This window comes from Erythranthe guttata, chromosome 14 (assembly GCF_056151865.1).
Source record: "Erythranthe guttata isolate IM_541 chromosome 14, IM_541, whole genome shotgun sequence".
Lineage (NCBI taxonomy): Eukaryota > Viridiplantae > Streptophyta > Magnoliopsida > Lamiales > Phrymaceae > Erythranthe > Erythranthe guttata.
This window is the reverse complement of record NC_142546.1, coordinates 4,935,020-4,948,235: the sequence shown is the minus strand read 5'-3', so window position 1 is coordinate 4,948,235 and position 13,216 is coordinate 4,935,020. Positions and strand designations below refer to the sequence as shown.

The following is a 13,216-nucleotide window of genomic DNA, read 5'->3' as shown; positions in this document are numbered from 1 at the left end:
CGGAGTTGATTCCTTAGTTTGTTTTTTAAGTTATACGTGTTTGTAAAATCAACTTTAGTTTTTACTTTTTAGTTTACTTACTTTAGTGAATAATCTAAAATATCTATATATAAAGAATTTAAATAAAAATAATAAGGGTATTAATGTAAAAGACATAGGTAGTCCGTAGTTATTTTCAAAAGGGCTTATAAATTTGAAAAATTACCCAATGCTAGCTTTAATTTGAGATTTTGAAATTACAGCTTAAAACAACTTAATTATAAATAAACAAAAACAGATGTCGATTTTGCAAACATCGAAGAACTAATTATGAACAAAAATAAAAAAGGATAAAGCTGATAATCAATTTTGAAAAGTTTTTGTAAACACCACTTTATAATAATAATACTTGAGTTAATGACACGTACACTCCATAAACCTAATAAATAATTCATCTCTCTGTTTTACATATATACCTATAAAAACTATGTGGGGGCGTTGCGCAGTGTATGCTTCTCCCAAAATGGTGAAGCATTGTTCATGTGCCACCTTCTCTCTCTTTTTGCTCCCTACCCTAATATATTTATCAACGTTTTAAAAATCGGACCGCACATTGACCCAAATAAGTTACTGGATCACGGTTGGACCCGTTCAACTGGGATCTAATCGGTTTTTTGGTTTTCTATTTTATAATTATTTATATATAAGAAATTCTTATAGTAAATAAAAATATATTTTGTTCATACACATTAACTCATTACTTATTTCGAATTAAAATATAAATAAAACTTATTTTTCTTTTACACACAACATATCAACACACCATATCACACTAATTATTTCAAATATAATAGAAATTATAATAAAAAAATAACATGTATTCCAATATAAATATTTTGATTTTTGATTTACATTTTTTTTCAACTGGGCAATAAAAAGACATTGTTTTGACCGTTTTATTTATTTTAGGGTAAATTCCACTTTACCCCCTCGTACTCTGCTTGAGAACCACTTTACCTCCTCGTACTCTCAATTTCACCGATTTACCCCCTTGTACTTGTACAATTTCCCAATACAGCCCTTTCCTTCAACTTTTGTCAATTTTGACTCTGACGCCGTTTGGTCAACTCTGTAAATTACAAAATTGCCACTGCCTATAACGCGTCGTTTCTCCTCCGTCAATATTGTCATTTTTTCTTCTCCCACCACTTCCCCTTCCAAGATATCCCCAAATTGAACACCCAACTTAGTAAAAATCAAGACCAAAAAATTGATCGATTCCACTCAGTGCAAAGAAAAAAATATATGAATGTGTTAAACTTTCTCTTTTCTAATCTCGAGAGTCAAAATCGAAAAAATTCAATATTTACGTCAATATTTTGACTCTTGACCAAATGGCGTCAGAGTCAAAATCGAAAAAAGTTGACGAAGAGGGTTGTATTGGGAAATTGTACAAGTACAAGGGGGTAAATCGACGAAATTAAGAGTACGAGGGGGTGAAGTGGTTCTTGGGCAGAGTACAAGGGGGTAAAGTGGAATTTACCCTTTATTTTAAAACACAATTTGGGGAGAAAAAAAATCCAATTTTCGCTCGGGTTTCGATATTACGTTTCAACTGGTCAAAACAGACCAGACAAGATAACGTTTTGTGGTTTAACCGATTCAACTGGCTGTTCCGGTCCGAGTTTCAAAACACTGATATTTACTCGACATGCATATAGAATTTGTTCTCGTATTTTATCCAGTGTAAGTGATGAGTTTAAATTTTTCTTAAAATTTCCAAACTTATTCCAATACTGTTTTAAATATTTAATTAATCAAATACAAAATTGCAAATTCAATATGTAAATGGTATAATCATAAATAGATATAGTTGATCAAAGAAAAAAAAAATTGCAAGGGAATTAATAAGTATTCTTGAAGTGCTACTTTTAATGCAAATTTGGAGTTGCACATGGAACAGAAATACAAAAATAGATATTACTAATTAGTAAATATTTATAATATATAGATTCAATTACATATTTTCGCAAATAGATTAAAATTATTTCGAAAAGGACAATATTGTAATTTATATATTTTTTCTTCAAAAACTATTTACCCGCCAGTATAAAGTTAGGGTGAAAACTGAAAAGTGGAAATTCTACCAAAAAAAAAAAAAGATTGTAGTGCAAGCGATGGACACATCAACTATAGGAATGCCACTCAACTTCTACTGACGAGCTTTATCTCATCAGCTCAACAATTACAGTTAAGCTGTTAAGGCACATGTATATTACTCTCTCTGTTCCTAAATAATAATTATTTTTTACATTTGTACTTATTTTAATAAATTCAATGAATATGTCTTGATTTTAGAAAAATAGATATTATTAGACCAAAATACCATTATTTATTCATTAGTCCATAAGAAATTGAAGAGTTAATGAAGACTTAATTGAAAAATATATAATTGATGTAATGTTGGAATTCTTAATTGATAGATAATATGAAATAAATTAAAAAAAAAAAAAACTAACAAATATTGTGGAAGGGAGGGAGAATTATTCCCTCGTAATTCAAATAAAGTTTGCTTTAATTATGACCAAAAATGAGGTCCAAAGTATATACCATCACAATTGGTCCATAGACCCACACTTTCACCAAACAAGCATATATTTTTTTTATTAATCATTTTCACCATATTAATTAATTAAATAATAAAATAAATATTTAATTACACGCACATAGCCCAAAGTGGAAATAAATATTTTCCCTTCACTTTGTTTAGTTTAGAAACTATAGCCTATAGGCATCACTCAAAATGGATACAAAATCTTCAACTAGTATTATTCTTACACCAACTCCTCAACATTGATTTTGCAAATACAAAATATAACCATATAACTCGGTCGACAAACCAGGGGCAAAATCGACCGTCCACGCCAGAACCGAATTCGGGAGAAGCTCGTAAAAAACGAGTTGCCGAAAAGAAAAAAAGGTAGCCATATATATATAGACTAAGAGAATTCCTCGTGTGGTTTTACTTATTATCTTTTCCAAATACAAGGAGTATCTCATCTCTAATTTTCACTTGCTAACATCATATTATATAGCCTCTACCTCAAATACCAATCAACATATTCACAAAAAAAAAAAAAAAAAAAAAATCAAGAAAAGCACAAACAAAACTAAGATTAAGCCAAATTAACTAAAGACAATTTGAGATTAATAATAATAATAATAAAAATAAAAAGCACAAACAAGCTCTTTTTTTCGATCGAGGAACAAATTGATGCGTGACGAATCGCGTTCCGTCATTCCATGCATTAATAATTAGGATAGTGTGACCCTGATTGCATCTGGAACAACATGTTGTGCGATTCCATGTACGATTCATGGTCGTCGTGCATTTTAAGCCCATAAGAGTTCATACCGTAATTCGGTGGAGACGAGAATACATTCTCAAGACATGGAGAGCTATACCCGCTCATGATTGTTCCGTTGTTGGTCTGAAACGGAATATTCCGGCCGGAATTCGACTGCTCCGGCGAGGGAACCGTTTTGTTCTCTGGGGAAGAAGCCGGATCATCGATGAGGTGTACGGTTGTTATGTCATGAATGCTAGCTCTCCTCTTGTCTTTCCCACCGGAGAGTTGCCTTATGAAATACTTCTGCGCGTGGCTGGCGACCTGCGTCGGCGTTCGACTGATCACGAAATTGCGCGATATATTTCTCCAGTCGCCCTTTCCGTACTTCTTCAGCCCCAAGAGAAACAACCTTTTTTTTTCAAGAAAACAAAAGATCGATTTTATATATAATAAGAAACGATTCGAAAAAATCGATCTACGGATTATTACGAAAGGCGAAATTAGAAAAAAATAGAATTAACTGACTTGTGTTCTTCTTCGGTCCAGGGGACACCCTTTTTCCGTTCTTGTTCGGAAGGTCTGGCGGAAGAAGACTTCCTTCCGCCGCCGCCGGCGATGACATAAGATTGCCTGAAACCCTCGAAGCCTGTGTGGGCACTCCCCCATTCAAGCGTAAAAGGCGACGACGACGATGATGGCGGCGGCGGTGGTGGTGGTGGGGGTAGAGATGTGGCGGCGGCGTAGCCGGGAACAGGGATCAGCCCTGCTTCGATGCTGCTGACGTCATCCTCGAGCTCCTTGTACTGCCTGATGACGTCACGGACGGTTTTCCCGGGGACCATTTCGGCAACTCTGTGCCATCGATCCGGTGTACTTTCGTCGAACACCGCGAGTGCATTCTCGAAGGCCTTGTTCTCCGCCGGCGTCCACTTTGCTGCGGTGCTTCTTCTGCTCTCATCGGGAAGCCAACTTGAGCTGGTGAAATACGAAGATGGCGATAGAATCTCCATACCCCACCTCATCAATTACAGAGCTTAAAATCACATAAAAATTGGTTTCTCGAACATCGCAAAACAGAGAGAGAAAGAAGTGCAGAGAGATAGGTGGAAGCCTCAGAATGGGAAAATGAGTGCTAAATGAAGGAGCATTCGGAATCGGAATCGGAATCAGAATCGGAATTTGGAATACCTTTTTCTTGTTCAAAATGAACACCCACCTGAGCCACCTCTCAATTGACGAATCTTAAAAGGAAGCCACTTATTTTTTCTTTTTTTTTTTCAAAAAATCTGTATGAACTTGTGGTAATCAAAAGGGAAGAGGTACAATCAAAACAAACTGAGATCTGATTAACCCACCCACCCACCAAAATAAAAAATAAAAAATTGCAGGCAAATTGAACAAGTGTTGTAATAAAATAATGAATTTTCCCAAATTGGAAATGTGAAAAAAAACCTGAAAGAAGGCTAAAAGGAGAAAGAGAGAGAAGAGAGGAAGCTGGAGAGAAGAGTTGCAGACTGAAAAAGCTGCTTCATTGGAAACTCACAAACAGAACAGTGGAAACAAAGTCTGAATTTCTCTGAATAAGTGGTTATAAATAAAAAATAAAAAGGGTTGTGATTTATTTCTTTCTTTTACCTTTTTCAACAGTAAAAGCAGCAGCAGCAGCAGCAAAGTAAAAGAGATTGAAGATATCTATTTTCACAAGAAATGAATCTTCATTTTTTATCAACTATATGTAATTCATATATATATAAATGTAGAGTCTAGAGAGAGAGAGAGAGAGAGAGAGAGAGAGATCTGCAACAGAGAGAGAGATGTGGAGGTGGGGGTGGAGGAAGGTGGTGAACTGTGATTGGATGGAATGGTGTTTTGTGGATACTACAACTTAATAATTTAATTTATTTTTTAATAAGAAAATAATATAGAAAAGGAGAACTATTTCTTTAATTGTTTTATTTTTTTATTTTTTAATGATTTTTCTATTTAAAAATAAAATAAAATAAAAAGAAGTATGGGGTGGCACCTCAGGGAAGCTTAAATGAATCAATGGCACTGGTCAAAACTACATACTAATAACAAAATGCATACCACTAATTTTAATTTGTATAGAGTTAGAACCACCGTTAGGGCTTGTTTGGTTCACCTCATAAACAACCTTACTAATCACACATAAGTTTATCATGGATTATATTGTCTGGACTATAATGCAAAATTCCAGATGGATTATGATTTCTGGACTATAAATAAACAAGTGATTTGAACTCTTGCTGTGTTGATAAACAAGGATACATTTATCAATCATGTATAATGTCAATGTTTCAGGCAAACAAGGCCTTATGAGTGTCTGAAAGTAGATTGGAATGAATTATTGACTGCAATTCCACATCAGCAATTTTAAGAAAATGAATTGACAAATACGGTGCTCCTTTGAATTCACGGCCATTATTTTCCTATAATATTAATAATACTTTTATGTACAATGAACTTAAATTTCTAAATATTTCTTCATTCTTTTTTTTTTTTTTTTTTTTTTTTGTTCTTCTTTTTTGGAGGTTTAATGTACTACTAAGATAAATTAATTTCTACGATTCTAATTTTAATAAATAAAAAAAAAGGGCATATGTTTGCAATAAGATAAATTTTGCTCAAATATGAGTGGACCACAACCAAAATGAGATGAATGGTAGCAAATGAAAAACTACAAATTCAGGACATGTTATTGAATAAAGGGGGAATTTCAGAAAAGCCCACGATATTGCATTTAATTAAAAGAGGGATATTTTATTTTTTTATCTCGCTAATATATCCACCACTGCAATCAAACTTATTTGCTAATAACAAAAACTCTTTCGTACATACTAAAAGGGTAAATTACAACTACCCACTAAAGTATGGTTGAATTACGAAAAACCCCATCTTGTTTGGATAATTACATCTACCCCTCAACTATGAATCTTCTTACACTTCCACCGTTATGGTTCAAATTCAACATAATCATTTAGATTCCGTAGAATGTGCTTTGTGTAAAAATAAAGTTTCTGATGCACCAAAATCTGATATATACAAGTCAAAAAACACATCTTATGATCATCTTGTTTCAAAATGTGGAGCTCGAATGGAATAAAGCGGGTACAAAAGTGATAATATTACATATAATCTAGAAAATTTCACTAAATTTGAAACCACAAGGGTGGACGTGTAAGAAGATTTATAGTTGAGGGGGTCGTTGTAATTACCCAAACAAGAGGGGATTTTCGTAATTTGACCATACCTCAGGGGGTGGTTGTAATTTACCCATACTAAAATTATAACTCATTGAAACCATAGTTCAACTCGAATTTCATGATTTAAACCTTGATTTACTCAATTTCACAAATTAATCAATTTTAACCCCTACTCTAATTTTGACAGCCACCGTCGGTATGCTACCGTCAGTCCCCAGCGTTGATTTTTTTAATAAAATAGTTGTTTTTTTTAAACTCTTTTCAGTAATATTATTTTGTAAATATTACCAATATTGTCTCAGACAATAGTATCAGTGTTAAAATATTAATATTATATTCTCAGGCTGCAATACTACTGTCACAGACAGTAATTTTACTATATGAGACAGTAAAATTACTATATTGGTTCTTAAAGAAAAATAATTATATAAAAAAAAAGGTCAACGTCGGAGACCGACGGTAAACCCCGATCATTGGCCGGAAAAAAAAAAGTTCAGAAAAAAAAATTCAAAAGATTTTGAAAAGGGATGTTGATATGATATATTTGTTAAAATATGAGGTCAATGTCCAATATTTATTAAGTTGGGACATTATATGAAATTGATATAAATTATATTGTAAGTGGATATTTTGGCCAAGAACAAGCGGATGGACTTTTTTGCAAAACTAATTTTAGCCTGGATAAGAGCGCAAATAAGTCCTCCTCTTTGAAATTATATGGAATTCGCCCACAAATAAATAAAAGAAATACAACAAAGTAATTAATTTAACTGTTGATGTATCCGTACAAAGCATATAGATTATAAAAGCAATTTAAATAAAATGAAAGATGATGTTAATTGGAGATAGACACTGATTAATTATTAATCCATGTGTTGTCCCTTGCTTCAAGATTTTAATGCTCAATTCTTTTGTGTTGTCAACAGGTGAATGAGCAGCCAATCACCTTCCTTTGTTATAATTCAAGTCAGCTAAACTAGTGATTAAGTTTAAGATTGACTCATCCCCTTTATTCTAATCACTAATTTAACCACACTAATTATATGATTACGTTAACCCTTTTCATGTTTTAGTCAAACTAAACAAAAACACCAACTAAACTTTTACTTTAATGTGGCATTTGATGTGTTTGTCGAATAATATAATCTCATTTTAACTTGGATTTGACATTCTAGAATATTTGTTCTTATTTATAGGTGTCCAGAGTTGGAGAATTTTCACTAAATTTTATTTTTTTTTATAGTGAAAATGAGTTCATCTCCCACGTTGCACATCATTTATGGTGGAAAATTGTATTTTTGGTATTCCATGCATTTCACCAAAATTTTACACCATAATAATAATAATACTATTTCACAATTTAATCATTTATAGCAAATGAGATTAGGTTTGGTCTCATGGTCACTGGCGAAGCCAGGATTTCATCCCTCGGGGACCAAACATACATTAAAAATACTATAAATAAATTAATGACCATTTTCTGGGGTTTGAGGGCAGCGCTATGCTATGTCACAAAATTATGAGTTTAATGTTTAGCATAATCTTAGAATATTTTACTTCTTAAAAATATTAATTATAGATCTGATTTTAAGTAATAAGTTGTTGAACTATATAATTTGAAAAAGTGTGTTATAAATTTTTAAAAAACAATCTGAAGGTTAACTCAAATTATTTATTTCAATTTAAGAGGTCTCGTCACATATTTTACCGGTGCTTCATTAACGAGTCTATTGTTTCTTATTGTATTTTGTTATTAGCAATTAGTGTATTAATCAACATTAATACCAAAAATATACAAATTAATCAAAGAAAGCATATTTGTATTTACTAAAATCATTTTTTTATTAATAATAAATGTATTTATCCTTTTCAAATCAATATTAATCAACACTAAAGTATTACAATAGATATATAAGATAATAATTCGGTAATCACGTGCAATTAGTTAACATAATTATATTAAATACTAATTAATAAAATGATGTTAATTATATCAAATCTTATTTTTATCTCTATATTTCATAGAGAAAATAGAATTTCGTGGAAAAAATAGGTTTCCGTGGGAAAATAAGAAAATGGTTGAAGGGCGGGAGATGAGAATCCCTTCACCGTTTTCCTATTTGACGACGGGTAAGAGATGCTCTTACGTTTTAGACTTTGTACCTTAGTTTATAAGATTAGTTATAGAACAATTCATCTTCTTAGGTTTGTAATTATTAATTTCATCAATTTTGTTGTAAATAATATAAAATGCGGTTATTCATATCTTAAGATACTTGGAGTTTATAACTCTTCACTATGCCACTAAAGATTGTCAACCTACCCATTATCATATACCTCCCTTCATGATATATGTAGGATATAATTTCTATGTTTGGTAAGCTTTTGGGCTTCCATTTCCATTTTATTTTGGAGAAAGATGTTTTGGGAGAAGAATTTGAATATTAAATAAAGTTTGTTTGTGTTTTGAGAGGAGATAATTTTCACTGTAGCAAGTCAAATCATATCTGAAAGGTGTTGGGAAAAGGTATTTTGTAAGAAGAATTTAAAAGATAAAGTGATTTGATTTTGTATTTTAGTGAAGAAAATTTTCACTGTAGCGGTCAAATCATGTTTTTTAGAGAGGGAAATATTTGAATTTGTTTTGGGGAAAGTTTTTGAAAATAGTGTAGAAAGATAATTTTTATTTTGGGGAAAGTGTGAAAAGAATTTGAAAATGTTACCAAACATAGCCTATGTAACTCTTATGTAACCTCCTTGTAACTTCCGGTGGTTCGCACCTATATAAATGAGAATCTCTCATCCCTTAAGAATCCCACAATTATCTCTCTACGAATTGTCTCTCTTGTGTTGTTACATTCTCTGTATTTCTATTCTCGTTATTTACGTTATTGTGTATTTCCAGAATCACCAAACCAAATAACTAGATTAAATAGGCCATTTTTTATTTTACAACACATTATCAGAACAAAGTGCTCGTCGTGATCATGGATAAACAATCGTTCGGGGGACGAGGATACTTGAAGAATTTGTGATTCAGGTGCTCGTGGAAACCAACCGTTTGTGGCATGTGGATGCTTGAAAAACTTATGATTCGGGTTCGTTGGCAAAACAGTGATTTTGTTCGAAGAAGACAATATATTATAGGTAAACTTGGCCATGAAGTAAAAAAATTGCACTTTAGGTCAAAATTGACATATTATAGGCATAGTGAATATTACGCTACCAGATTAAATTTGACCGAAATATCGCACAATATATGATTTCAAACCTTATTCTGAACACGCTCCTGTCTGAATCTTATAAATATCTAAATAGGAAAGTTGTAATCCTTCTAGTAAGCTTTTCGATGGCACATGAGTCATGTTATTTGGAAGTCGGATGAAAGATTTATGATCACAATGGTACACACTATCAAAACAGTAATTTGAATTTATTTTCAAATGTTGGTTTTGCTTCCGAACTTGTATGTCCCGCCATTATTCATTCATTTACATATGTTTACCTACAAAAATACTAAAAACACATAAAACTAATAAAGATAACTACATAACAAGCAGCAAATCATGGTCGAAAAGTAATAAGAGTTCAAATCATGCACTCAATACTCTCCCTCAAGGAACTCTATACAATTGTTTTTACAAGGTTTCCATCTTCTTTAATACTGATTTTACATAAATTACCAATACCATCACATCACTTTAGTTAGCTAAACATAAAATAAAATTTAAAATATGAATATATGTATTCGTATTAGTATGTTAAATAAATTTATATATAGATATTTCCTAAGATAAAACAACTTTTGCAAGTGAAGTAAAATTGGTATAACAGCTGCATTAGAGGGTGGTATAATAATAAAACTATTTTGGTGTAAACATTGTCTAAAATAGAAATTTGAGATAGAGATAGGCTAATAAGCTTAAGAAAAATAAATAATCGGTCTAGACAAGAATTTAGATGCATTAATCCACATCAAAAGTAAAGTAAATGATCCATCATTTTTAACCACACATTAATTTTATGTTAGATGAATAATGCATGATTTTAGTTTTATAATTAGAAGCCTAAACTCAAAGATAAGATGAGCTCCCTCCCCTCCATAAGGCAATTTCAAAATCTTAGGCAATATTTGGTTTCATTTCCATTTTAGTTTTATTTTTTCCCCGAAACAAATTCGTGTTTGTTAAGCTTTTCAAAAATAATTCACACAATAATTTCAAAAGTTTCTCTCTCTTCTAGATATGATCAAAGTCAAACTACCACGGTAAAAATTGTCTCACTAAAAAAAGCATCACTTTATTTTCAAAAAAAAAAAAATCTCTCTAAATTATTGTGTTAACAACTAAATTATTGTCTGAGATAGTAATATTGAATACCAAAACAGAATATTACTGTCTCAAACAGTAATATTACTGTCCCGAACACTGATATTGTTGTCCCAAACAGTAATATTATGAATATTACTTTCCCGAACAACAATATTCCTAATATTACTGTCCCAAACAGTAATATTATTGCATGAGACAGTAATATTACGGTCGAAGACCGCAAAATTGCAGGCCAAGATGATAAAATTAATTAATACAGTAAAAGTATTCTCTCAGACAATAATATTACTGTCTCAGACAGTTAAATTACTGTCGGAGACTGTAATATCGCAGGCCAAGACAGTAATATAAATTAAAATATTTTTTTTTAAGAAAAAAGAAGTTTAAAAAAACAAAAAAAAAAAGTCAATACCGGAGACCGACGGTAAACGACGGATGACCTACCGGAATTAAGAAAAAAAAAAGTTCTCAAAAAAAAAAAAAAAAGTCAACGCCGGAGATCGGCGGTCTCTGACCGTGTCGGTCAAAATTGGTAAACTTGGGCTAAATTGGCTTGTAAATCATGAAATTGGAGTTGAGTTGTGATTCAAGGAATTGTGGATAATTTTAGTATGTATAAAAGGGTTTTTCTTATTTGCAAATAAGTTTGAATGCAGTGAATTTAATTGGAAGACAAAAAAGTTGAATGTCCCTTTTTTAATTAAGTGCTCTTGTGATGAACTTATTCGTCATTTGTCCTTATTTTATCCTCTCAAATTATAAGCAAACATTGGCCATGTTTGTTTATGTTTCCAAATCCATTTACATCTTCTATATTATTCATAAAACTGAGATCATGTTTGTTTGAGAAATTTTACTTGAAAACACACATTTTTTCCTATTAAAATTTCCAATGAGAATACACTATTCATATCTTTTCCAACTTTCAAACCTACTAAAACCTACTAACCTATATAACCTATATAGTTTATTCATTGAACTCATCTCTATCTACTTCTATTCATCTATAACCATTAAATTATGGGGTAATATGCTAGGAGTACTCCCTCGTACGAAACCTAATTTGAACTAAATGACAAGTCTAAATCCAATTTTTTAAGTAAATCCTTAGATTGAAAATATATATGACCCACATCCTTAATTTTTTTTTAATCCCTATCTTGCCCTTACACCCTAAATCTTATAACCAACATATTCACGTTTCTTCTCAGATCTATTTTGCCTCTTTGTTCTTCTTCTTTCTCTCTTGCTTTCTGTCTCGCTCTCTCTGGCTTTCTCTGTCTCGCTCTCTCAATTTATTTCTCTCAATCTCAAGACATCTTTCTCGCCACACTCCATGTCATGATTTGAGAGGGGGTAGTGGTTGTGATGATGGAATCGACTATGATGGTGGAGGCGGTGGCATGGGGAGAGGGATGGTGATGGCGGGCCGCGGCTCTGGGGCGGCGGTGGCGGTGAGCGGCGTTCGTCAGGAGGGCAGCGGTGGGGGGCGGCGCTCGGGGGGCTGGGATGGTGTCGGTGGTGCTCGACGTTGTGCGACTATGATGTTAGAGACGGCGGCATGGGGGATGGATGGTGATGGCGGCGGCGGCTCTGGGCGGCATTGGTCATGAGGGCGGCGGTGGGGGGCGGCGCTCGGGGGCTGGGGATGGTGTCGGTGGTGCTCGACGTTGTGGGCGGTTATGGCAGCGTGGGTGGTGTTTTGTGGCATTTTTAGCGGCGTGGTGATGTTGGCATCACAGATCTAGGGTTTGGTGGAGGAGATCTACGGTTTGGTGGGGTAGATCTAGGTTTTTTCGACATTATGTCTATAGATTTCTATGAGTATCTATGGGTGTCTATGGTGTTTGACGGCTAGGGTTCAAAAGAGGAATTAGGGTTTTGAGAAAACGTGACTATGGATTACTATAGTTTCCTATGAGTGTCTATACATGACTACGGACTACTATGGTTTCCTACGGGTTTATATAGAAGACTACAGCTGAAAAAAAAATTAAAAAATCACAATTTGCAATATTATGTAAAAAAAAGGAAAAATACGAAAATGCAAAAAAAAAAAATGTTCTACAAAAAAAATAATAACGAAAATGCTAGATGCAAAAATTAAAATGTTAAATGCAGAATGAAAAAAATTATAAATGCAGTTTAAATATCATTTGGTGCATATTTCATTTTTTGTATGTGGGGGCATTTTTGGAATAAAATATATAAAGGATGTGAAGCAAATGTTTAATTAGACTTGTCATTTAGTTCTAATTAGTTTTGCCACTAGGGACCTATATCTTAAAGCCCCTTAAATTATACACTCTCTCTCATCCAATTTCTCTCCTCA

At 32.8% G+C, this 13,216-nt stretch overlaps 1 protein-coding gene across 1 annotated transcript; it reads right to left on the bottom strand.

Annotated features, from left to right (window-relative positions):
• Positions 1-2,974: 2,974 nt before the first annotated feature.
• On the bottom strand, positions 2,975-5,187 carry LOC105960011 (transcription factor DIVARICATA). The gene is made up of 2 exons (XM_012984180.2): positions 3,855-5,187; positions 2,975-3,738 (listed from the first exon to the last, which is right to left on the bottom strand). The coding sequence occupies exons 1-2, from the start codon at positions 4,349-4,351 to the stop codon at positions 3,288-3,290; spliced, it is 948 nt and encodes a 315-aa protein (XP_012839634.2). The 5' UTR covers positions 4,352-5,187; the 3' UTR covers positions 2,975-3,287.
• Positions 5,188-13,216: the final 8,029 nt, after the last annotated feature.